Genomic DNA, 25,012 nt, shown 5'->3' on the forward strand with positions numbered 1-25,012 from the left:
GCTAGAAACGTAGGTTTGTCTTTCCTTAATCTTTCTTCTAAGATAAGTCGTAGGGTCAGTATTGCCTCACGTGTTCCAACATATCTATGGAATCCAAACTTTTCTTCTATCAGTTTTTCCATTCGTTTGTAAAGAATTCGCGTTAGTAATTTGCAGCTGTGACTTATTAAACTGATAGTTCGATAATTTTCCTTAAACTGATAGTTCGGTAATTTTCACATCTGTCAACACCTGCTTTCTTTGGGATTGGAATTATAATATTCTTGTTGAAGTCTGAGGGTATTTCACCTATCTCATACATCTTGCTCACCAGATGGTAGAGTTTTGTCAGGACTGGCTCTCCCAAGGCTGTCAGTAGTTCTAATGGAATGTTGTCTACTCCGGGGGCCTTGTTTCGACTCAGGTCTTTCAGTGCTCTGTCAAACTCTTCACGCAGTATCATATCTGCCATTTCATCTTCATCTACATCCTCTTCCATTTCCATAATATTGTCCTCAAGAACATTGCCATTGTATAGACCCTCTATATACTCCTTCCACCTTTATGCTTTCCCTTCTTTGCTTAGAACTGGGTTTCCATCAAAGAACTTGATATTCATGCAAGTGGTTCTCCTTTCTCCAAAGGTCTCTTTAATTTTCCTGTAGGCAGTATCTATCTTACCCCTAGTGAGATAAGCCTCTACATCCTTATATTTGTCCTCTAGGCATCCCTGCTTAGCCATATTGCATTTCCTGTCGCTTTCATTTTTGAGGCGTTTATATTGCTTTTTGCCTGCTTCATTTACTGCGTTTTTATATTTTCTCCTTTCATCAGTTATATTCAATATGTCTTCTGTTACCCAATGGTTTCTACTAACCCTCGTCTTTGTACCTATTTGATCCTCTGCTGCCTTCACTATTTCATCCCTCAAAGCTTCCCATTCTTCTTCTACTGTATTTCTTTCCCCCATTCCCGTCAAGTGTTCCCTTATGCTCTCCCTGAAACTCTCTACAACCGCTGGTTCTTTCAGTTTATCCAGGTCTCATCTCCTTAAATTCCCACCTTTCTGCAGTTTCTTCAGTTTTAATCTACAGTTCATAGCCAATAGATTGTGGTCAGAGTCCACATCTGCCCCTGGAAATGTCTTACAATTTAAAACCTGATTCCTAAATCTGTGTCCTACCATTATATAAACTATCTGATACCTTTTAGTACCTCCAGGGTTCTTCCATGTATACAACCTTCTTTCATGATTCTTGAACCAAGTGTTATCTATGATTAAGTTATGCTCTGCGCAAAATTCTACCAGGCGGCTTCCTCTTGAATTTGTTAGCCCCAATCCATATTCACATACTATGTTTCCTTCTATCCCTTTTCCTACTCTCGAATTCCAGTCACCCATGATTATTAAATTTTCGTCTCCCTTCACATCCTGAATAATTTCTTTTATTTCCTCATACATTTCATCAATTTCTTCGTCATCTGCAGAGCTAGTTGACATATAAACTTGTACTACTGTAGTACACATGGGCTTCGTGTCTATCTTGGCCACAATAATGCGTTCATTATGCTGTTTGTAGTAGCTTACCCGCACTCCTATTTTTTTTATTCATTATTGAACCTACTCCTGCATTACCCCTATTTCATTTTGTATTTATAACCCTGTATTCACCTGACCAAAAGTCTTGTTCCTCCTGCCACCGAACTTCACTAATTCCCACTATATCTAACTTTAACCTATCCATTTCCATTTTTAAATTTTCTAACCTACCTGCCCGATTAAGGGATCTGACATTCCACGCTCCGATCAGTAGAACGCCAGTATTCTTTCTCCTGATAACGACGTCCTCTTGAGTAGTCCCCGCCCGGATATCCGAATGGGGGACTATTTTACCTCCAGAATATTTTACCCAAGAGGACGCCATCATCGTTTAATCATACAGTAAAGCTGCATGCCCTCGGGAAAAGTTACGGCTGTAGTTTCCCCTTGCTTTCAGCCACTCGCAGTACCAGAACAGCAATGGCATTTTTGTTAGTGTTACAAGGCCAGATCAGTCAATCACTCAGACTGTTGCCCCTGCAACTACTGAAAAGGCTGCTGTCCCTCTTCAGGGACCACACGTTTGTCTGGCCTCTCAACAGATACCCCTCCGTTGTGGTTGCACCTACGCTACGGCTATCTGTATCGTTGAGGCACGCAAGCCTCCCCACCAACGGCAAGGTCCATGGTTCATGGGGGGGGGGGGGGGGGGGCTTCTGCCTCTCTTATATTAATTTCTTTTGCTAAACAGTACAGTGCTGAAATACAGATATAAATCTGAAACTATTCGTACGATAAGATGGTATACAAAACTTTCCACTCTACTTGACTTTCGGCATCTTTTGTGTACGACATAGTGGTCTTATTGTAAGGCTGAGTTTTGTATCAAGCTCACCTGATCATGTTTTATGTAAGTGTTACTACAGCTTTGTATTCTTGCGCTTTTATATTAGTATACGCGTATCCACTTTCCGTAATGTTAGTTCGCTTGTAATGCAGATAGAAGACGATCGAATGCAGCCGAAACAGGGTGCTGATAATAAATAAAAAAAGTGTAGCTGTTGAACATACAATCTAATTCCTAAAATGTCCTGCAGCTGACAACGACTACCTTGTAGAAAATATTAAATAAATATACGTTTGTGCCGAACAGAAAAAATTGGTATTAAGGAGACCACACCCTGCCTATCTAACCCATGTTAATTTGGGCAAGTATTTGACCCACTTCTGAAAAAAACTATTTGATGCAGGGCCTTAATATTTTTACTGTATGTTACATGTTTCTAATAGAGTCAACTGTATTAAAATCTACTTTATCCATTTTATAGTTTTTAAGGAATACTTTTTAAATTTATTAACAAAAAATATTAAGTTTTTTCTTGCAGAAAATATTTTTTGTGAACTTCCTAATGGGGGAATATTAATGAATGTAGTACCAGAGGTGGCTTTTTATGTTATTCAGAATCTCTGAAAATTTCATTCATTTATCTATGATAGTTTCTGATATAATGGGGCAAATGTAGTGAAAATTTTAGTTTGCGGGAAATTGACTTTAAAGTAAAAATTTTGAAATTTGTTATTTACAGTTGATTAAAACTGTCCTGCTGCATATGATGGCCCTTCTTTGGCCTCTAGGAGGTCGTCCAGCTTCTTTTTTACCTTCCTGGATGTTTGTCTTGCTTTCTTGGCCACATTAGATGTAGACCTGTCAGCACCTGCTATCCTCATTATATCGCAATGTTGCAGCCCAGTGATCGTATTTTCACCAGGATTAATTCCCAGCTTTTTCAGTACCCAGCACTTTCCAATATTACCACAATTGAATGTAATAACAGCATCGTGAACTCCTAGTTTCATTGTATGCATACCTACAATAACAGTTTTAGGAAGGCTGTTCCGAATTATGCTGTCGAAACATTCATTTGGGTTCTGTGTCTGCTCACGCAGACGTTTCCTTAGAAGGTCAAGATGAGCCAAGTCTCAGCAAATAGGTTCAATTGCTGTAATAACAGCAGCAGGAAGAGAATGCTGGTGAGAATAAGATTCTCCAGTTGCTTGAGCTCTATTGTATTTGCACCACGAATTTTCTCCTGAAGGACACAATCCATGACATGGCTTATCATCAGTAGAGGACTAATGGAAGAATATGGCCCAAACATCTCTCTTCCTTGCCTCCAGATTTTCTTTATTTCTCCTAATTGCCTGTCCATAGTATACCTGCATGTTTTCTGTTTGAGTTTTAGACCCTGTCCGGTCAACAATTTTCCATCTTGTAATTTTTTTTTCCTCTCATATCAACAGTTAGTTTTCTCAGCCTTCTTCCCAAACGTTTCTGAACATGACATACACATTCTATTTTGCTAATAATGACATCTCCATATGGCGTAGAGTTCACCACATTGTTGTATGCCTTAATGTCACCATCGCCCAAATATTTGGTGTACCGTACGCCTCTTGTGTCTACGGAGCGATGAAATAATTGTTGTACTCCATGAACTTCCATACCACCGCTTGTTCCTCTAAAATTAGCCACACATTTGTGTTCTTTATGTTCATTGAGTTTACAGTATTTAGACATTATCTCCACATCTAAAACTTTACCGATGTGTACACTCATAGCAGTTACTACCACATTCAGAGAAGTATGTCTCCTTTTCTGCCAACTTCTGTCAAGTGCAACTGCAATCTCCGAACATCAATCATTTTCTTCCACTGCTTCCCTAGCAGACAGTTTCATGCTTTCCTCACTGACCTCACATACAGCTTTCCCTAATATTGCAGTCAGTTTTTCAAATTTATTCTCCCTGCAGCCATGCTGTTGCCAATGGACCGTAAGGCATAAACTAATCTAGTATTGATTTCATAAGGACCACTTGCATCTATCTGGTTTTGAAGTACTCATAAATGATATCACAGCTGAGCATTTAGTGCAAATGAAATCCTAAGCAATTGCTAGACCTTTTCTCCCACTGGCACTCTCACAAATTTTCACACTCTGTGACTCACCACACTGTCTACGTTGTACAAATTTAGAAATTACATCTGATAATATTCTCAAATTTGTAATAATGTTACTGCACCTCTTGTTACTTACAGTAAATTCGTTGTAACTCTCTTGAAATTGTGGGAGCTTCTTTGATGATGCACTTGTTGAAGAATTACAATTAGAAACATTGTTGCCAGGCGACATAACCTCTTGTACAGAAAGCTTTCTAAACTTGTTTTCTCTAAATTGTCGTTTCTTGAAAATGCCTTCAATAAACACAACAAAATACACGTAAACAAGCACTGCAAGCGTTAAGTATAACAACTACTCGCAATCACGCTTGAACAAAACTAACCGCGCGTTTGAAAGTGTGTTGTTTACAAACAGCAGAAACAAAAGAATACCGACCTTTGCATTCCAAGGATAGCCAACACACTCGGGAGTAAAAAAAAAATCCCTAACGTGCAATGTAGGGGATATAAAGATCTCAAATATATGCAGAAAAGTGGGTGACAGAAAAGTGGGTGTGGCACATAAACACACGTGGTAGAAAAATGTTCTTTAAATGCTCGAAAAAAAATTTTTTTCAGCAAAATTCTTCTCATAGAACTTAAATAAAACCTTAATCTATCGAAATATGATGAAAACCGAAAATCGATTTTTTTCGACCTGATGCACGGTGTTGATCCCTTAATGTGCTTTTGGGATGAGACGAAATGTCTGTGTCACGTACAAATAGCTGCATCCAGCTACATCGCTGCGACGTAGCGACACATTTGGAACAGTCTTCATATCAGTTGTGGCCAGTAGGAAAGAAACGTTGTGAGCCGCACAGTTCTAAGGCACACACGGCAGGTGACTACGTGCAGAGTGCTGCGGCAGGCAAGCTTCGAGTAATGAGGAGCAGCGGGCGGACTGAGCTAGCGTGTTAACGAAGAGGCCGGTAATGGCGTCGTTAGGTGACAGGCTAGAGCAGGGCAGGAGAGGCAGCTTACCGCCGAAGCAGGAGAAGAGGCCCGTGTCTCGCTGCGGCTCGCACACGCAGCGGCCGCCCTTGCACGTGTAGCCGGGCAGGTTCATGCACGCCATCGTGTCCGTGCAGAAGATCACGCCTGCAACAGCCACGAAGCACAACACTGCTCAGAGAGACCACTTTACACCACAGAAAACACACTTATACCACAGTTCACTTGAGGATTCACAAAAATGGCTCAAATGGCGCTGAGCACTATGGGACTTAACATCTGAGGTCATCAGTCCCCTAGAACTTAGAACTACTTAAACCTAACTAACCTAGGGACATCACACACATCCATGCCCGAGGCAGGATTCGAACCTGCGACCGTAGCAGTCGCGCGGTTCCGGACTGAAGCGCCCCGAACCGCTCGGCCACCTCGGCCGGCAGTGTTAATGATATCATGGTAACTGTGTATTAGCACGTAACACTATCCGATCAAAAGTATCCGGAGACACATATTACTGGACACTAACATCGGATGCGTCCACCATTATGACGGCTCGAACTCTGCTGGGGACTCCTTCAGCGCGGTGTCTGAATGTCTGTGGAGGAGCGCATTCTTCCACAAGAGCTGAAACCAGAGAAGATAGTAATTTTGGATGCTGGCGTGTGGAACGCAGCCGACGTTCCAGTTTACACCAAAGGTGTTCCATTAGGTTCTGGTCGGGATTCTTGTGCAAATCAGTCTATTGAAATACGTTATTGTCAACATCTACATCTACATCTACGTACATACTCCGCAATCCACCATACAGTGCGTGGCAGAGGGTACCTTGTACCACAACTAGCATCTTCTCTCCCTGTTCCACTCCCAAACAGAACGAGGAAAAAATGACTGCCTATATGCCTCTGTACGAGCCCTAATCTCTCTTATCTTATTTTTGTGGTCTTTCCGCGAAATATAAGTTAGCGGCAGTAAAATTGTACTGCAGTCAGCCTCAAATGCTGGTTCTCTAAATTTCCTCAGCAGCGACTCACGAAAAGAACGCCTCCTTTCCTCCAGAGACTACCATCCGAGTTCCTGAAGCATTTCCGTAACTCTCGCGTGATGATAAAACCTGCCAGTAACAAATCTAGCAGCCCGCCTCTGAATTGCTTCTATGTCCTCCCTCAATCTGATCTGATAGGGACCCCACACGCTAGAGCAGTACTCAAGAATAGGTCGTATTAGTGTTTTATAAGCGGTCTCCTTTGCAGATGAACCACATGTTCCCAAAATTCTACCAATGAACCGAAGACGACTATCCGCCTTCCCCACAACTGCCATTACATGCTTGTCCCACTTCATATCGCTCTGCAATGTTAGGCCCAAATATTTAATCGACGTGACTGTGTCATGCGCTACACTACACTACTAATGGAGTGTTCAAACACTACGGGATTCTTTTTCCTATGCATCTGCATTAATTTACATTTATCTATATTTAGAGTTAGCTGCCATTCTTTACACCAATCACAAATCCTGTCCAAGTCATCTTGTATCCTCCTACAGTCACTCAACGACGACACCTTCCCGTACACCACAGCATCATCAGCAAACAGCCGCACATTACTATCCACCCTTTCCAAAAGATCATTTATGTAGACAGAAAACAACAGCGGACCTACCACACTTCCCTGGGGCACTCTCATGGATGCTACTTTATGGCAAAGACCAACGTCGTGCTGATACAAACAATCATTAGCTCCGAACTGTACCTCTACTGTAGGCAGTATATAATGGCGTAAGATATGTTCATACCCTTCTGCACGTAGTGTTTTCTTAAACGCAGTTACGGGAACACACACTAAGCACGTAGAAACACCCCCATCACCTCCTCCGTACTTAACTGTTGACAGTACACATGGTGGCAGGTGACGTGTTTTAGACGTTCGTCAATCGAGAACCCTTCCGTGGGCTTCCCACACGGTATAGCGTGAGTCATCACTCCAAATCACTCTTTTCCAGAGTCCACAGCTAGTGGTCTCGCGGTCACGTTCTCGCTTCACGAGCACTGGGTCCCCGGTTTCGATTCCCGGCGGGGTCAGGGATTTTCACCTACCTCTAGATGACTGGGTGTTTGTGTTGTCCTCACCATTTCATCATCATTCATGAAAGTGGCGAGATTGGACTGAGCTAAGGTTGGGAATTTCTACGGGTGCTGATAACGGCGCAGTTGAGCACCCCACAAACCAAACATCATCATCGTCATTTCCAGGCATACATTGTCCAGTGGCACCCCTTTTTACGCAGTCTGAAGTGTGGCTCAGCATTCACAACAGAAATGTGTGGCTTACGAGGAGTTGCTCGTCCATTGTACCCTATTCCTTTTAACTCCCTACGCACGGTGGTTGTGCCAGCTGGACTGCTCGTAACACTTTGAAAATCGCGAGTGATACCTTCCGCTGATTTCATGCTATTTCTTACAACCATCCTCCGCGAAGCCTGATAGTCCCTGTCGGCCAGTGCATGAGGTCTGCCTGCCCTGTGTTTGCCCCTTCGCGTTTCCGCTTCGTGATATTCCTGGCTGTGGCCGCCAGCATTGTATTTTGCTAGAAGCTCTCCTTGATGCAGCTTGATACACGTGAAGTAGCATATGGTACAGAAATGGAGTGAAGTACAAGCGACAGATGGTACACTATAGGGTGGCGCACGAAATTTGCTACCATTTTGTTTTTGAATATAAACTTTATTGTCAATACAATCTGAAAGGAACATATACTACAATGAAGAGCCGTCCATGGAGATTTGTTCTAACTCAGCACATGCTCAATATGTCCACCATTTCGTTTCCTAACTTCCTTCAAACGAACACTAAAGTTAGTGATTACCCTACGGCACATGTCTTCCGTAATTTCACTGCAAGCTTGAAGAATAAGTCTTCTGAGCTCCATTAAATCACGTGGACGTTTCGGGAAAATTTTTTCCTTTAGGTACCCCCAAAGAAAACAGTCACATGGATTGAAGTCTGGATTATTGGGGGGCCAATTTTGTCCGTCATTGAAGCGACCTGGAAACCTGAGTGAAATGATCCGCATGTCGAAATGCTCGTGTAAAAACACCAACACAGTGTTTGCAGTATGTGGCCTTGCTCCATCTTGCATGAACCACTGCGTGTTGAAGGGCAAGGCAGTAGCAAGAAGCTGTGGAATGAAGCTATTGTGAAGCATGCTCAAATAACGCTCGCTGTTCACAGTTTCTTCAAAGAAAAAGGGTCCATTAAGTCCGTGACTGGAAATTGCTGCCGACGCTGTAATCTTCGGAGCATAATGTTGTCGTTCATGAAACACTTGTGAGTTTTCAGTGGCCCAGAAACTTACATTTTTTTGTTAACCACACCGTCTAAATGAAAATGCGCCTCGTCTAAAACCAAACGTTGTTGAGAGTTTCTTCCCTATCCTCCGCCCACTGAGCAAACAGTAGTCTCTGCTGCTTGTGTTCTTCAGTGAGCTTCTGTGCACAGGTCATCTTGTATGGGTACATATGGAGGTCACTTTTAAGAATGCTTTGAACAGAGCGTCTGGATATTCCCAGTTGCACTGCTGCCTTTCTATACGATTTCCCAGGACTTCTCTGTACAGCAACTCGTACCGCTTCAATATTCTCTGGCGAGCAAACAGGCTTAGGCCGAGGTCGCTTCGCTTCCAATACTCTTCCTTCCTGTACAAATTTATCGTGCAACCTGTGGATGGTCTTCTTGCAAGGGACCCATCGTGTGTTAAACTGTTGTCGAAAACGCCTCTGAGTCACAACAAGGCTTTTCGTTTCATGAAAAAGTAACACAATTGCCGATCGTTGCTGTGTTGCCAGTCTTCCATTGTCAGCCACTGCTGCTTACTAGTCTCCTAGCGGCAGTATCGTGAATTACACGTCATTTCGTAAGTCATTTGTTTTTCCAAGCTCTGCTGGTACTGCTGTAGAGATCCCAGCGGGATATCTAATGTGCGTCGTAAATTGCGAAAGAAACAATTCGTAACACATTTCGTGCGCCACCCTGTATATCACTACCGTGGGTAAGTCCGTCAGTTGTACTGAACTTGCTTCTGATTGGTCGGCACGTTCGGGTGCTAGGCGCCCAAACGCCTAACTTCTCTTGTTAATTATTTATATACTTTTCATTGTATTTAACCCAGTTTTTAGTATGACAATCTCTCATGGTTACCCTACGAGTCTATCGTTCTTTTTTATTAAATTTCACTAGCTTTGGAGCGAAAGGCTATTTACAATTTGTACAGAAACCAGATGGCAGTTATAAGAGTCGAGGGACATGAAAGGGAAGCAGTGGTTGGGAAGGGAGTAAGACGGTTGTAGCCTCTCCCCGATGTTGTTCAATCTGTATATTGAGCAAGCAGTAAAGGAAACAAAAGAAAAATTCGGAGTAGGTATTAAAATTCATGGAGAAGAAATAAAAACTTTGAGGTTCGCCGATGACATTGTAATTCTGTCAGAGACAGCAAAGGACTTGGAAGAGCAGTTGAATGGAATGGACAGTGTCTTGAAAGGAGGATATAAGATGAACATCAACAAAAGCAAAACAAAGATAATGGAATGTAGTCTAATTAAGTCGGGTGATGCTGAGGGAATTAGATTAAGAAATGAGGCACTTAAAGTAGTAAAGGAGTTTTGCTATTTGGGGAGCAAAATAACTGATGATGGTCGAAGTAGAGAGGATATAAAATGTAGGCTGGTAATGGCAAGGAAAGCGTTTCTGAAGAAGAAAAATTTGTTAACTTCGAGTGTAGATTTAAGAGTCAGGAAGTCGTTTCTGAAAGTATTCGTATGGAGTGTAGCCATGTATGGAAGTGAAACATGGACGATAAATAGTTTGGACAAGAAGAGAATAGAAGCTTTTGAAATGTGGTGCTACAGAAGAATGCTGAAGATTAGATGGGTAGATCACATAACTAATGAGGAAGTATTGAATAGGATTGGGGAGAAGAGAAGTTCGTGGCACAACTTGACCAGAAGAAGGGATCGGTTGGTAGGACATGTTCTGAGGCATCAAGGGATCACCAATTTAGTATTGGAGGGCAGCGTGGAGGGTAAAAATCATAGAGGGAGACCAAGAGATGAATACACTAAGCAGATTCAGAAGGATGTAGGTTGCAGTAGGTACTGGGAGATGAAAAAGCTTGCACAGGATAGAGTAGCATGGAGAGCTGCATCAAACCAGTCTCAGGACTGAAGACCACAACAACAACAACAGCTTCGGAGAAACGTAAGAGTAACGACATTGCAACCGAAGTGCTTAAGACACTTTCGGGTCGCATTGGCGCGCCTGGGAGAAGAAGTACTTCGGCTGCGCTAGTCACAGTTTCCGGGCGTTCTTCAGAGGCGGACACGTATCTCTGTTTCGGGCTTTCTGAAGGGTCGGACGCATATCTCAATATCGTGCGTTAGTTAGATGCGGATAACAAATAGTCACTCTGTTTCGGGTGTTCTTCAGAGCCGGACATTTTGTACTCTATATCGGGCGTAACTTAGTTGTGAGTATGTAATACTCACTTTGTCTAGTGCGCACCGGAAGGCGGACATGTGTATGATATTTTGGAAGTTGGATGGAAAAGTTACCATACAATTAAGGAAGCTCCGCAGAGTGTTGCAAAAGACAGTATAAAATGTGTGGACATTTAAATAATAACCAAACAGGATACATTATTGAGAAGTGTCGCCTACCATCATTGTTAGTACTACAGATCTTGCTCTCTGTAGATTGTAACGGAACATATTAAAGGCTTTACTTTAATGAAGTATGCGATACCCTCCAAATTCAACCAGTTTAATGAGTATTTATGATTATAGAAAAGTTATTGTGTATGTTAACAATGATTGCACAACATGTCTCCATAAACAGTCAACCCATTAAATTATACTGAATAACTGACCCACACAAAAGTTAATATCACTTGATCACTGATACAGCAAATGTCATCATGTAAAAACACTAAGTTTATCTTAAATAATTAATATGAAGTACAAAAAATAGTGGCCAACTTAGGTATTTTGGATCTCCTTAAATAAAAATCACCCAGTGAAACCTATTTGTTCACTAGGAGCGTTTTCACTCAGTATTCACGTAATCAATCCTATTTTAGACGAAAACCAATGTAATTCTTAATAATTCATGTTACTTACTTATTTATGCAAATTAGAGAAGTCAATTGACAAACTTCTAAAAAACGGCCTTTTTGTAACAAAGAATTATTCCATCAAGTCAACAAATCTGTCTGTCATTTTAATAACATGTTAAATTATGTCACTCGATGCAAATTAATAACTTTTCTGCACAAATTATGATAACAGATGTACATGTGACTTATAAACTACATCTCTTTTTAGTAGTTCTTTGACAAGGTTATAAATACGAGCAGCAAGAAGGGTTGAAGAGGCAGTCGGAATGTCACTTTGGTAAAGTGTGTTTCTGTGTTATTGTTTGAGGTGGATAAACAATGCAAAGAACATGTAAAGGAAGTACTACTTTGTGTTGTGTCATGGTCTTTGGTGGACGGTGGAATTAAGATGGCCACCAGAGTAATAAATATTTGATGTTTACATATTTGTTGGTTTCGCTCGTTCTTTATCATCAAAAGCACATAAAAAAACACGGGACCTCGTGTTTTTACCCTAGACAACCAGATTTAGAGCCAGCATCAGCATCAAGACACAGCAGCGATCCAGCAAGCAGCAGCGATTACCACAATGCATTTTAATGGTGCCAACCTAACATCAAGTGCTAACAAGCTCCGTAAATTGGAGTGAAATAGTGCGATTATAGCAATTAGCAATATCTACGACTAGGCGACCATTGCAAGATATAGAGACTAACCTGGGCAAGCGGCATCGCACAGTTTCGAACTGACAGCATAGCAGCCTCCGCCGAAGAAGACCCCACCACCGAAGAGCTGTCTTCTGCGCTGGGGACACAACACGGTCAGAGACTCTTATTCAATCTCTCCAGGTCTCTTCGGCTTCCAGATGTGACTTCCAAAGCACACATTGTTTATAACTTCACAATCACATCACCAAAAGAGTTTAAAAGTCACTGGTGGATTTATTACTCAGGTGACATCCAATCAGTAGCCCACGTTCGAAGTCACTGAGCTCTCTCATTCTGCTGTTGCTGCTTCTCTGCTTACAATAAAATACTCTCCTCCCCCTATTATTAGCCGGCCGCGGTGTCTCGCGGTTCTAGGCGCTCAGTCCGGAACTGCGCGACTGCTGCGGTCGCAGGTTCGAATCCTGCCTCGGGCGTGGATGTGTGTGATGTCCTTAGGTTAGTTAGGTTTAAGTAGTTCTAAGTTCTAGGGGACTGATGACCACAGATGTTAAGTCCCATAGTGCTCAGAGCCATTTGAACCATTTGAACCCCTATTATCCGTGTGAGTCCGCCTCCAGTGGCATCCAGTGGCCAATTCCGCATTAGGTAGGGGTGTCTGGATACTTTTGTTCAGACAGTATACAGTCAGTCTGATTGATATTCGACTATATTTGCTTTTAGGAAATGTTTCATTGCATTAATTATACTTCAAATAAAATAATCTCTAAATAGACGGTCTCAGGTTTTACTCATATCTACATCTATACCTCGCAAAACACTGAACTGCATGGCAGAAGGAACTTACCACCGTACCAATTATCAGAGCTTTCTTTCATTCCATTCGCGTAAGAAGTGCAGGAAGCATTACTGTTCAAACGGCTGTGTGCACTCTGTAGTCAGTCTCATATTGTAGGGTTCATAACTTGAAACAGCAACCAGCCATAAGTTTGGTTTAAAAAGTTTATTCTAATCAAACCATACTGGTTTCGGATTTGTTACAAACCAGTCTTCAGATAATAGTTATACACGTACTTTCCCGATGCGGTCTCATTTTCTCGTCGTCGTTGGTTTTCTGCACAAACACAAACAAAAAGTTTATTGTTCAAAATTCGGTAAGCTTACGAGAGAAACTTATTTGTACTTCGCAGAAACATACAGGAAATGGGCTTACAGCTAATAAAACATTACGAAAAACTTTGTTTATCTTAGTGCAGAAAGCCAATAACGACCATAAAACAAGACCGCAGCAGGAAATCAAGGAAGTCTTTAACACTTACATGAAGATCGATTACTAAGAGATACGAAACAGGTAATGATTTTATCTACGCAAACTTTATCAAAAAATGATTGTGGCTGGTTGCTCTTTCAAATTATAAACCTTATAATTCTATTAAAGCCATGGTTCTCACCTCTACTTTCGACAAGATAGTGTTAGTCTACGGAAGCGACATTAGGGGGTTGTTGTTTATCCCTAGACTGCTCAGCTGGAGCTGGTTCTTGAAACTTTTACGTGAAAGATGTTCAGATGTGTGTGAATTCCTAAGGGACCAAACTGCTGACGTCATCGGTCCCTAGTCTTACACACTACTTAAACTAACTTATGCTAAGAACAACACACACACCCATGCCCGGGGGAGGACTCGAAGCTCGGGCGGGAGGGGCCGCGCAGTCCGTGACATGGCGCCTCAAACCGCTCGGCCACTCCGCGCGGCTTTTTGCGAGACATTTGATGTTTATCTTTAAGCGTGTGTCAGTTGAGGTTCTTCAGATTGCCTGTGACGCTGTTCCGTACGTCAGAAAAACCTGTGACAATACATGCTGCTTTTTTTTGTCTAGATTCAGTACTCTCTGTTAATGCAGTATGGTATGTGTGCCACACTCTTGATGTATGGTCTAGGATGGGCCCCACGAGCGTTTTGTAAGCGGTCTCCATTGTGAGCAGATCGTATTTTCCCAGTATCACACCAATGAAGTCAAGTCTACGTCCTAAATTCCGTACTGGTGAGCCTGTGCCATCGTTCCATTTCATATGCCTACAAACTGGTATATGTATGAGTTGGCCAGCGCCTCTGGCGGTCGTTAATATTGCATGACAGGCAGTCAGATCAGAACCGAACACCCGCCACAACCTGATCATGGAATGGTTTCATTCAAAAATAATCATCAAACACGTTAAGACTTTTATCTCAGTGGGCGACGAGACGATCAGTTGCTGTTTTGTAGATTGTGGTCGGCCGCTGACTGATCCACAAAAGCGCCATTCTTGCACTTTCTCATCCGACTTAAACCGACGTCCATGCATGCCTTTCTTCAGGCAGCCAAAGATATGAGAGTCACACGGTGGGAGATTCGGGCTGTGCGGAGTATGTTGCAGGGTTTCCCATCCAAATCGCTGAAGCGGAGACGTCGTGCGACTGGCAGTGTGGGGACGGGAGTCATCGTGCAACAGGTGTCGAGCCCTGTAGTTCATCCTACTTGTCGGACAGCGAGCCACAAATCTCGTCTCCAGTGAAACGCAGTTTGGACAATCGTTACCCAAGGAACGGGTATAAACATGGAAGATAATCCGCAGCACAGTAAAGAAGCAATTATGAACAGGTACAGCGTAAGTCCGCAGCAATATGACGGTGCTGTGCGTAAGAAAAACTATGGATATTCAAGGGAGGACAAGGCGCACTTTTTTTTTTTATAGAAACTGGTGTTTGGGTGTTTCAAGGATGCTCGGTACAATTTACGGGATGTGTGACCTACTATGCTATACGTATCAAATTGAGCGCTACATAGATTACAGTGATTTTAAGGGAACCAGTGGACGGTTGCATTCCTTCAAACAGAATTGCAAGGCATAATATAACGAAATTTCAAACAAAGCGTCAGTTTGACGATTCACAGCCAACTGAGGAATCGGCGCTAAATTTGTACGTCAGATAAACTAACTTATCCCATCGTTCAGTAAGGAATTTGTGTTCAACTCCGAGAAATCGGGATTTGAAGAGGAAACGCATATGAAAGGAACCCTGGAAATTAGAGGCACGAAGAGAGTTGTATCAAGACCAACTAACATCAATGGCTTAACACATTCCTATATAGCTATGCCGACTGTTAATCTGGATGATAAATTGGCTGAGAAGTTATTTATTGTGCTGAGAGAAGTTGGAGGTGCTCTGCCTCCTACAATTCTTTCTCGTGTGCATGATCTCGCAAAGGCAACAGGGAATACTTGCGTTATGGTAAGTAAGAGTGGGAAAATGGGTGTAAGAAAACTATGGTATGAGCACTGCTTTTGGCCAATAGTTGCCAAAATAACTTGTTTTTCTTTTATTCATGGTCTGCGTATGAAAATTATACGCCCTTAGAGCAAACTATCCCTCTTAAAAAGCATGTGGCATTGCTGTTTACACCACATGGAATCACCGGACAAAAACCTGCGCCTATGAAACACATCGTCTGCAGCTACTCCTTCAAGAATAGCCAGTTTCACTGTAAGTTCCACGACCGACTGTTTCGCTTTCGGTTGAACGCCATCACATTCCATCAGTTCTCACCATACCGTTACACCGATGTGATTATATATCCATTATTTAAGATTGGATACCTATCTGTGTGTCCTGTACAGTTAGTAACTGCCAAGGAGTTCGTCTCCTATCTTGATGGTGCGATCCTATGTGGTCACTCTGAAGCGCCATTTTCATTCGGTGTTCATGGTGCAAGTTAATGGTTTGTTTTGAACATTTCTTGAATGTCGACGATGTCCATTAAGTGAAGTATGCTACATACATCTCACAGTATGTTGATCTCTGCACTCCCGGACATTCATTTCCTGCCGGCCTCCCGATGCACATGGCGATCAATAGATGCTAGTGTTTTTCCTGTCATAATTGTACACAACACTTTCTAATGAGCCTTACTAAAGATTGAACTTGCGACCTCGCACTAAAGCTGCTCGTTGTTGGTGTTTTCGATTACTACTATAGGTCCAACGGATGCCCAGGTGGATGTCACCCACAGCATAATAATGCCCTCACTGGCTTGCGCCTGTGTCGCGACCAATGTTTAAAGTAGCCATTGGACTGGACGACGGCGTACATATATGGACAAGACCATCGACCTTCTTTCTGACTCTGTGGGAAAAAACACACTACTGGCCATTAAAATTACTACACCAAGAAGAAATACAGATGATAAACAGGTATTCATTGGACAAATATATTATACTAGAAATGACATGTGATTACATTTTCACGCAATTTGGCTGCATAGATCCTGAGAAATCAGTATCCAGAACGACCACCTCTGGCCTTAATAACGCCCTTGATACGCATGGTCATTGAGTCAAACAGAGCTTGGATGGCGTGTACAGGTACAGCTGCCTATGCAGCTTCAACACGATACCACAGTTCATCGAGAGTAGTGACTGGTATTGTGACGACCAATGACCAGATGTTTTCAGTTGGTGAGAGATCTGCAGAATGTGCTGGCCAGGGCAGCAGTCGAACATTTTCTGTATCCAGAAAGGCCCGTACAGGACCTACAACAAGCGGTCGTGCAGTATCCTGCTGAAATGTAGGGTTTCGCAGGGATCGAATGGACGGTAGAGCCACGGGTCGTAACACATCTGAAATGTAACGTCCACTGTTCAAAGTGCCGTCAGTGCGAACAAGAGGCGACCGAGACGTGTAACCAATGGCACCCCATACCAATACGCCGGATGATAAGCCAGTATGGCGATGACGAATACACGCTTCCAATGTGCGTTCACCGCCATATCGCCAAACACGGATGCGACCATGATGATGCTGTAAACAGATCCTGGATTCATCCGAAAAAATGACGTTTTGCCGTTCGTGCACTCAGGTTCGTCGTTGAGTTCACCATCGCAGGCGCTCATGTCTGTGATGCATCGTCAAGGGTAACCGCAGCCATGGTCTCCGAGCTGATAGTCCATGCTGCTGCAAAAGTCGTCGAACTGTTCGTGCAGATGGTTATTGTCTTGCAAACGACCCCAACTGTTGGCTCAGGGATGGAGACGTGGCTGCACGATCCGTTACAGCCATGTGGATAAGATGCCTGTCATCTCGACTGCTAGTGGTACGAGGCCGTCGGGATCCAGCACGGCGTTCCGTATTACCCTCCTGAACCCACCGATTCCATATTCTGCTAAGAGTCATTGGATCTCGACCAGCGCGAGCAGCAATGTCGCGATACGATAAACCGCAATCGCGATAGGCTACAATCCGACCTTTATCAAAGTCGGAAACGTGATGGTACGCATTTCTCTTCCTTACACGAGGCATCACAACAACGTTTCACCAGGCAACGCCGGTCAACTGCTGTTTGTGTATGAGAAATCGGTTGGAAACTTTCCTCATGTCATCATGTTGTAGGTGTCGCCACCGGCGCCAACGTTGTGTGAATGCTCTGAAAAGCTAATCATTTGCATATCACAGCATCTTCTTCCTGTCGGTTAAATTTCGCGTCTGTAGCACGTCATCTTTGTGGTGTAGCAATTTCAATGGCTAAGCTAATCATTTGCATATCACAGCATATTCTTCCTGTCGGTTAAATTTCGCGTCTGTAGCACGTCATCTTCGTGGTGTAGCAATTTCAATGGCTAGTGGTGTATGAAAGCGGATGAATCTCTTTTAAATAACCTGAATTTTAGAGTCTTAGCCATGTCTTAATGGAGTTATTTCTTGTTTCTACCCTGCAAAGAATATTACATACCAGTGGTGGTCTTACTGATTTTTTTCCTTCTGAAATAGATTTCTCGACGCTTCAAGTCATACGAACTCAGTCCACCAACCGACTTCTGCTTCAGCTCGTGAATTAGGCAATACTGGAGAAGGAATTTGTAGCCATTTCTGCCGTCTTAGGAAATTGGAGACTAGTCGTATGTTTACCGTCGTAAATATTTAATAATTTTCGATACAGTAATTGTAGACCAATTTTTTTGTGCAACACGGTGTTTTTGAGACTTTTGAGATTATGTACGCTGCTTTGCTGGCCTGTATTGTACGTGATATGGGCTGAAGACTCAGGAACCTAAGTCATGCAAATGAATCTCTGGCTGGCAGCGACGTCATACATCACTTCACGCCCTTCTGGACACGTACAGCTGCCGAAGCGACGAAACGAAGATCGATGGGATCGCCATCGGCTTGGCGTTGGATCGACTTGCAGTCTAATACGTGCGCGCACAGACACTCATGCTCTCACCCCGTCTTCTACCCCGGCCCCTTCCCCCTTTCATTCTCTCTCACTCTCTCTCTCTCTCTCTAAAAATGGTTCAAATGGCTCTGAGCACTATGGGACTCAACTGCTGAGGTCATCAGTCCCCTAGAACTTAGAACTACTTTAACCTAATTAACCTAAGGACATCACACACATCCATGCCCGAGGCAGGATTCGAACCTGCGACCGTAGCGGTCGCGCGGTTCCAGACTGACGCGCCTAGAACCGCTCGGCCACAACGGCCGGCCCTCTCTTTCTCTCTCTCTCTCACACACCCACACACCCACACACACACACATACACACTTCAGGTATTTAAACTTTGTTCGAGGGTACCTGAACATTCGCTGTTGCCCTGTTTATAAACCAACCTCTATTATTCTATCCATGATGGATCTTGTTGAACTGCATGTCTGTTATTTAGTTATCGATTGCTGAGGAAGAACGCAACCAGCCACAAACACCTTCAAAAAGCTTTATTTTACTGCCATGTCCGGTTCTGGCCAGTATGCCCTTCTGCAGATGGCTACACTTGTTTCGTTGCAGCGTGATTTGTCAGCAGCATTGCACCTGCTTCTGTAGTGCATAAAAATGTTCGAGTAGTTTGTTAGCACCAATTTATATACTGTGTGGCGTTAACTACCCTAAGTGACGTAATAAAGGTATCTAAATACAACTGTGGTGGTTCTTATTAACATTAAAATCCATCACCAAAAGAATGCGAAATGCGCTTAGTTCAACCAGTAAAACTCGGCCGGCCAGTGTTCAGCGTGTCTCAAAGTAATTAATAGCGAACATTCAAGAAATGGGCCACAGATTATTATTAATAGAAAAGGCGTAGTATCAGAAGATAATCGAAATCCTTGAGATGATCCGTTACAGAAAGAAGTCGACTGATGAGGTACGAAATGACTAGGTTCTCCAGAGGATCGGTAAGGAAAGGAATATCTGGAAAACGTCAGTTAGAAGAAATACGACGATTCGGCATGTGTTAAGAGATCTAGTAATGATTTCTATGGCGCTAGGGGGAGCTGTATAGGGCAGAAACTGTAGGGAAAGACAGAGACAAATACAGCCAACGAGTAATTGAGGACCTTAGCTGCAAGTGATATTCTGAGATGAAGAGGTTGGTACGAGAGAGGATGTGGTGAACCACAACAAATCAGGCAGAAGGTCGTTGTCGATAAAGATCTAATGAATGAAGGATGCAGAAATAAAAGCAACAGCTATGTTCTTTAGCTTCATTCCTATGGCTGGCGTACCTAATTCTAATTTTACTAATTGAAATGCCCGCTTAGCTGCAGTTCATTAATTACTCTATCTGACTGCAACATGACTCACTTAAAAGTAATTTAAATTAGCTCCAAGAGCAGAATGATACAAATCCAAGAGGAAGTAAGTGACTTGTCCAAAGTGAGCTTAACTAAAGGACAGCACAAGAAATAGGTTCCTAATGTGAGGCTAAAAAATTGTTCACTGCAGGGTTATTCTTGTACCATAGTACTATATAAGCTTTGGTGTAAACCACTTACCATTACCAACAGAAGATCATTGTAGCAGATACCATGTGTCCACACTCCAATACCTGATCCTCTGCCCAAGAGTAAATAAACATTGATGTCTTGTCTGTGCCATGGAGGTACTAACCACACTATGAGCATACTACTCGTTATTGTCTAAGTGCACCAAGGGTTACATGGCTCTTCTGGAAGTTGTTCAGACGTCGTCTTTGCACAAATTGGAGACAATACCATTACAGAAATTACGAGGGCTATCCACAAAGTACATTACGTTTTGGAATTAAAAATAAATAAAGTATTGGAAATTTTTTTAATTATATACAGATGAAAGCCATACGTCAATACTACTTTTCTACATAGTTGCCATTTAAATTAAGGAACTTATCGTAGCGATGGACGAGCTTGGAAATTCCTTCGTCGTAAAATTCGGCCGCCTGCGCCTTCAACCAAGTGGTTACCTCTTCTTGAAGCTGTGCGTCGTCATCAAAACGCTGCATAGTCAACCACTTCTTCATTGCTGGGAATAAGCGGAAGTCGCTCGGTGCCAGGTCGGGACTGTACGGCGGATGAGGAAACAACTCCCACTTAAAAGATTCGAGAACTTCACGAGTGGCATTTGCCGTGTGGGCCCGGGCGTTGTCTTGAATCAGCAAGATGTTTGAGCCCAACTTTCCCCTGCGCTTGTTTTGTATTGCTCTTCTGAGGTTGTGCAGAGTTTGGCAATACCTTTGAGGGTTTATTGTAGTGCCTCTTTCCAGGAAATCCACAAAAATCGTATTTCTACCGGGTTACTGATTAACCACGTGGTTGAAGGCGCAGGCGGCCGAATTTTACGACGAAGGAATTTCCAAGCTCGTCCATCGCTACGATAAGTGCCTTAATTTAAATGGCAACTGTGTAGAAAAGTAGTATTTAAGTGTGGCTTTCATCTGTATATAATAACAAAAATTCCAATACTTTATTTATTTTTAATTCCAAAACGCACTGTACTTTGTGGATAGCCCTCGTATTATAGAACTAAGTATACAGGGTTTTAGGAGTGTAGTTACAGATAGTGTGATAATTGGTACCTTAAAATGTACCCCTCCTGTGTGTTCATTGTTTTATCTCTGTATCTAGCTGTCATTCCAGAAACACAACACATAATTTACCACCTAATGTTTTCTACACGGTAGTAACTGGACCGCGAAGTGGTTTACGCCTGTCAGTATAGATTTCCCGTTTTGCGTCCATGTGTCTACACTCCAATACCTGATCCTCTGCCCAGGAGTAAACAAACATTGATTGCTTCTTTGGGCCACAGAGGTACTAACCACCCTATAAGCATACTACTCGTAACAGCTCTAATTAATAGTTTGCAAATGAAGTAAATATAGATGCAATGTTTTTCAATACAGCGTTCTCAGTGATCCATAGAAATATCTGCACTTATACCCTTAAGTGCAATAATTTTGGTGAAGGTGACTGGCATAGAAGAGGAGAATGGATAAAGAACTATTTAAAAAATAATACAAAAATCATTCTGTAGTACAGTATGAATTTACATAAAACTGCAGCTGTAAAATAGTCTTTCCATAATAAGTAATGAATAGACTACATTCGTCGTATTTCGATCTGTAACGTTCTAGGAAAAATAAGAGAGCGCAGAGGCAACTTTGTAAGATCAAGGAGTGAGTTGTAGCGGGATCTGGACCTGAGACGGCGCGGTACCATCCCCTGGGGCAGCCGCCTTCTTGCTGGGGAGGAAGGGCCGTCGAGGGGGAGCGCGCCCTCCACAAACTTCTGCTGACTCACTCGCTGCAGCACGAACAGCCAGAGAGCAGTCTCGCTGTTTTCAAAGCCATTGTTATCCACCTGCGGCAAGAGTTTCCGCATGCCATGGGTACCCGCCTCCCCCCCCCCCCCCCCCCACACTCTCTTTCTCACACTCTCCACAGCGATTTCTCTTTGATTCTGAATCCACACTGCCAACAACGCAGAGAAAAATTGTATGGAATTTAGAGGTTTCGACCTCGACTAACAGAGGAGACACAGACTGATATCCTTCGAGAGATTAAACCGAAACCTACATCTTAATTTTAGACTGTCTAACAAAAAAGTGAAGCACCCAGAAGACATGCTTGAATGTTAATGTACACTACTGGCCAATAAAATTGCTACACCAAGAAGAAATGCAGATGATAAACGTGTCTTCATTGGACAAGTATATTATACTAGAACTGACATGTCATTACATATTCACGCAATTTGGGTGCATAGATCCTGAGAAATCAGTACCCAGAACAACCACCTCTGGCCGTAATAACGGCCTCGATACGCCTGGGCATTGAGTCAAACAGAGCTCGGATGGTGTGTACAGGTACAGCTGCCCATGCAGCTTCAACACGATACCACAGTTCATCAAGAGTAGTGACTGGCGTATTGTGACGAGCCAGTTGCTCGGCCACCACTGACCAGACGTTTTCAATTGATGAGAGATCTGGAGAATGTGCTGTCCAGGGCAGCAGTCGAACATTTTCTGTATCCAGAAAGGCCCGTGCAGGACCAGCAACATGCGGTCATGCATTATTCTGCTGAAATGAAGGGTTTCGCAGGGATCGAATGAAGGATAGTGCCACGGCTCGTAATACATCTGAAATGTAACGTCCACTGTTCAAAGTGCCGTCAATGCGAACAAGAGGTGACCGAGAAGTGTAACCAATGGAACCCCATACCATCACGCCGGGTGATACGCCAGTACGGCGATGACGAATACACGCTTCCAATGTGCGTTCATCGCGATGTCTCCAAACACGGACGCGACCATCATGATGCTGTAAACAGAACTTGGATTCATCCGAAAAAAATGACACTTTGCCATTCGTGCACCCAAGTTCGTCGTTGAGTACACCATCGCAGGCGCTCCTGTCTGTGATGCATCGTCAAGGGTAACCACAGCCACGGTCTCCGAGCTGATAATCCATGCTGCTGCAAACGTCGTCGAACTGTTCGTGCAAATGGTTGTTGTCTTGCAAACGTCCCCATCTGTTGACTAAGGGATCGAGACGTGGCTGCATAATCCGTTACAGCCGTGCGGATAAGATGTCTGTCATCTCGACTGCTAGTGATACGAGGCCGTTGGGATTGAGCACGGCGTTCCGTATTACCCTTCTGAACCCACCGATTCCATATTCTGCTAACAGTCATTGGATCTCGACCAACGCGAGCAGCAATATCGCGATACGATAAACCTCAAACGCGATGGGCTACAATCCGACCTTTATCAAAGTGGGAAACGTGATGGTACGCATTTCTCCTCCTTACACGAGGCATCACAACGACGTTTCTCCAGGCAACGCCGGTCAACTGCTGTTTGTGTATGAGAAATCGGTTGGAAACTTTCCTCATGTCAGCACGTTGTAGGTGTCGCCACCGGCGCCAACCTTGTGTGAATGCTCTGAAAAGCTAATCACTTGAATATCACAGAATCTTCTCCCTGTCGGTTTAATTTCGCGTCTGTAGCACGTCATCTTCGTGGTGTAGCAATTTTAATGGCCAGTAGTGTAGCTTCATACGTGAACACACCATCAGCAGATATATAAATGATTAGTGTTGCATTTCTCTGTGACAAGGTGAAAGGCTGTTCGTGTTTAATGATGTTATCAGGCCAGATAGGGCAAGTAAGGTGCGTCAAGAGCGTCAGATGCTGAGTGATCACTGTGCAGGAACGTGAGACAGCGTTATCAGCACCTGATAGAGTCTGAAAGAGGCCTCGTTGTGGATTTCCATTTGACTGGCTGGTAGGATCGTGCAACATGCAGATTTGTGGGACACTCAGAAGTGACAGTGGCCCAGTGTTGGACTGCACGGGAATGTGAGGGCATCCACACTCTCTGTCGAGGTTCCGGAGGACCTCGTCTGACCACCACGAGGGAACATCTACACATTGGCCACTGAACACATCGAAACCCCTTCACATCTGCGCCTCCCATTCGAGAACAAGTAATGGAACCTCTGCAATATTGAACAAAATTTTCTCGTGTTTCTAACCGCGTCAATTGCTTAAAGCTGCACGAGCTTTCGGCCAAGTACTCCTTGGCCATTGTCAAGTGGTATGACTGCTAATGGGCTGTTGGTGCGCCCTTATATGCTAGCTGCCGGCTGTGACGTCACTGGTGCCCGTGACATTGCCATATACGGGCATGTTTTGAGTCGGCGTTCGATGTGCCTCATTCAACCGTGCGATCGCTGGATCCCACGCAGCGCTGAGCTGCAAGCCACCGTCTCTATTCAGGGCGTTTGCGGTAATTTGTGTTTCAATAGCTTCCTTTATTAAAGTGTCCCAGAAGCCGTTAGTGCGACTTCATCTTATACACGACAATCCGCGACCGCATTGAGCGCCACAGGTGGAGGACTTACTGGAAGGACAGGATATTGGGCGAACTGGCCTGCCCGTTCCCACGACTTCAGTCCCACAGAGCAGGTATGGGATGCGTTGGGACGACGTGCTACAGCCCGTACGCATGGACTAACGACCACCCTGCGGTAGTGGAGGAATTGAACGCCATAGCACAAGATCTCCTTACCAACCTCATCATCGGCATGGTAGCACGTTGCAGAGCATACACTGCCGCCCGTGGTGAAACGGTATTAAAAAGCATGTCCTGCCATTTTAATGTTCAGGTGAGCATCATAAATAGCGATGAGTTCAGCGTGTCTTTGAATAAAAGTCTCACTTCCGTTTTTCATTTCTGTTCGTCCCGTTGCATTACTTTCTGCCCCACACTGTAGCAGTTCTGTCTATGTATCGTCCAAACGTCATGGAGCCATGTTACTTGGCAGTGGCACGCCTTGTGAGAGTTACTTCTGTCCTTCATGCTTGTACACGCGTGTTCTTTCGTTGCCGCACCGCGTGTTCGTGTGACATTCATTGTCGTGATGGGCAGTGGTGTTAAACTTCTCG

At 43.6% G+C, this 25,012-nt stretch overlaps 1 protein-coding gene across 1 annotated transcript in view; it reads right to left on the bottom strand.

The window, feature by feature from the left end:
* Nucleotides 1-25,012, bottom strand: part of LOC124612503 — a 529,185-nt gene that overhangs the window by 249,453 nt on the left and 254,720 nt on the right. Inside the window, exon 2 of the mRNA XM_047140744.1 lies at nt 5,501-5,617. Within this exon, the coding sequence (XP_046996700.1) occupies nt 5,501-5,617 (117 nt within the window). The remainder of the gene's footprint in view (nt 1-5,500; nt 5,618-25,012) is intronic.

This window comes from Schistocerca americana, chromosome 4 (assembly GCF_021461395.2).
Source record: "Schistocerca americana isolate TAMUIC-IGC-003095 chromosome 4, iqSchAmer2.1, whole genome shotgun sequence".
Taxonomy (NCBI): Eukaryota; Metazoa; Arthropoda; class Insecta; order Orthoptera; family Acrididae; genus Schistocerca; species Schistocerca americana.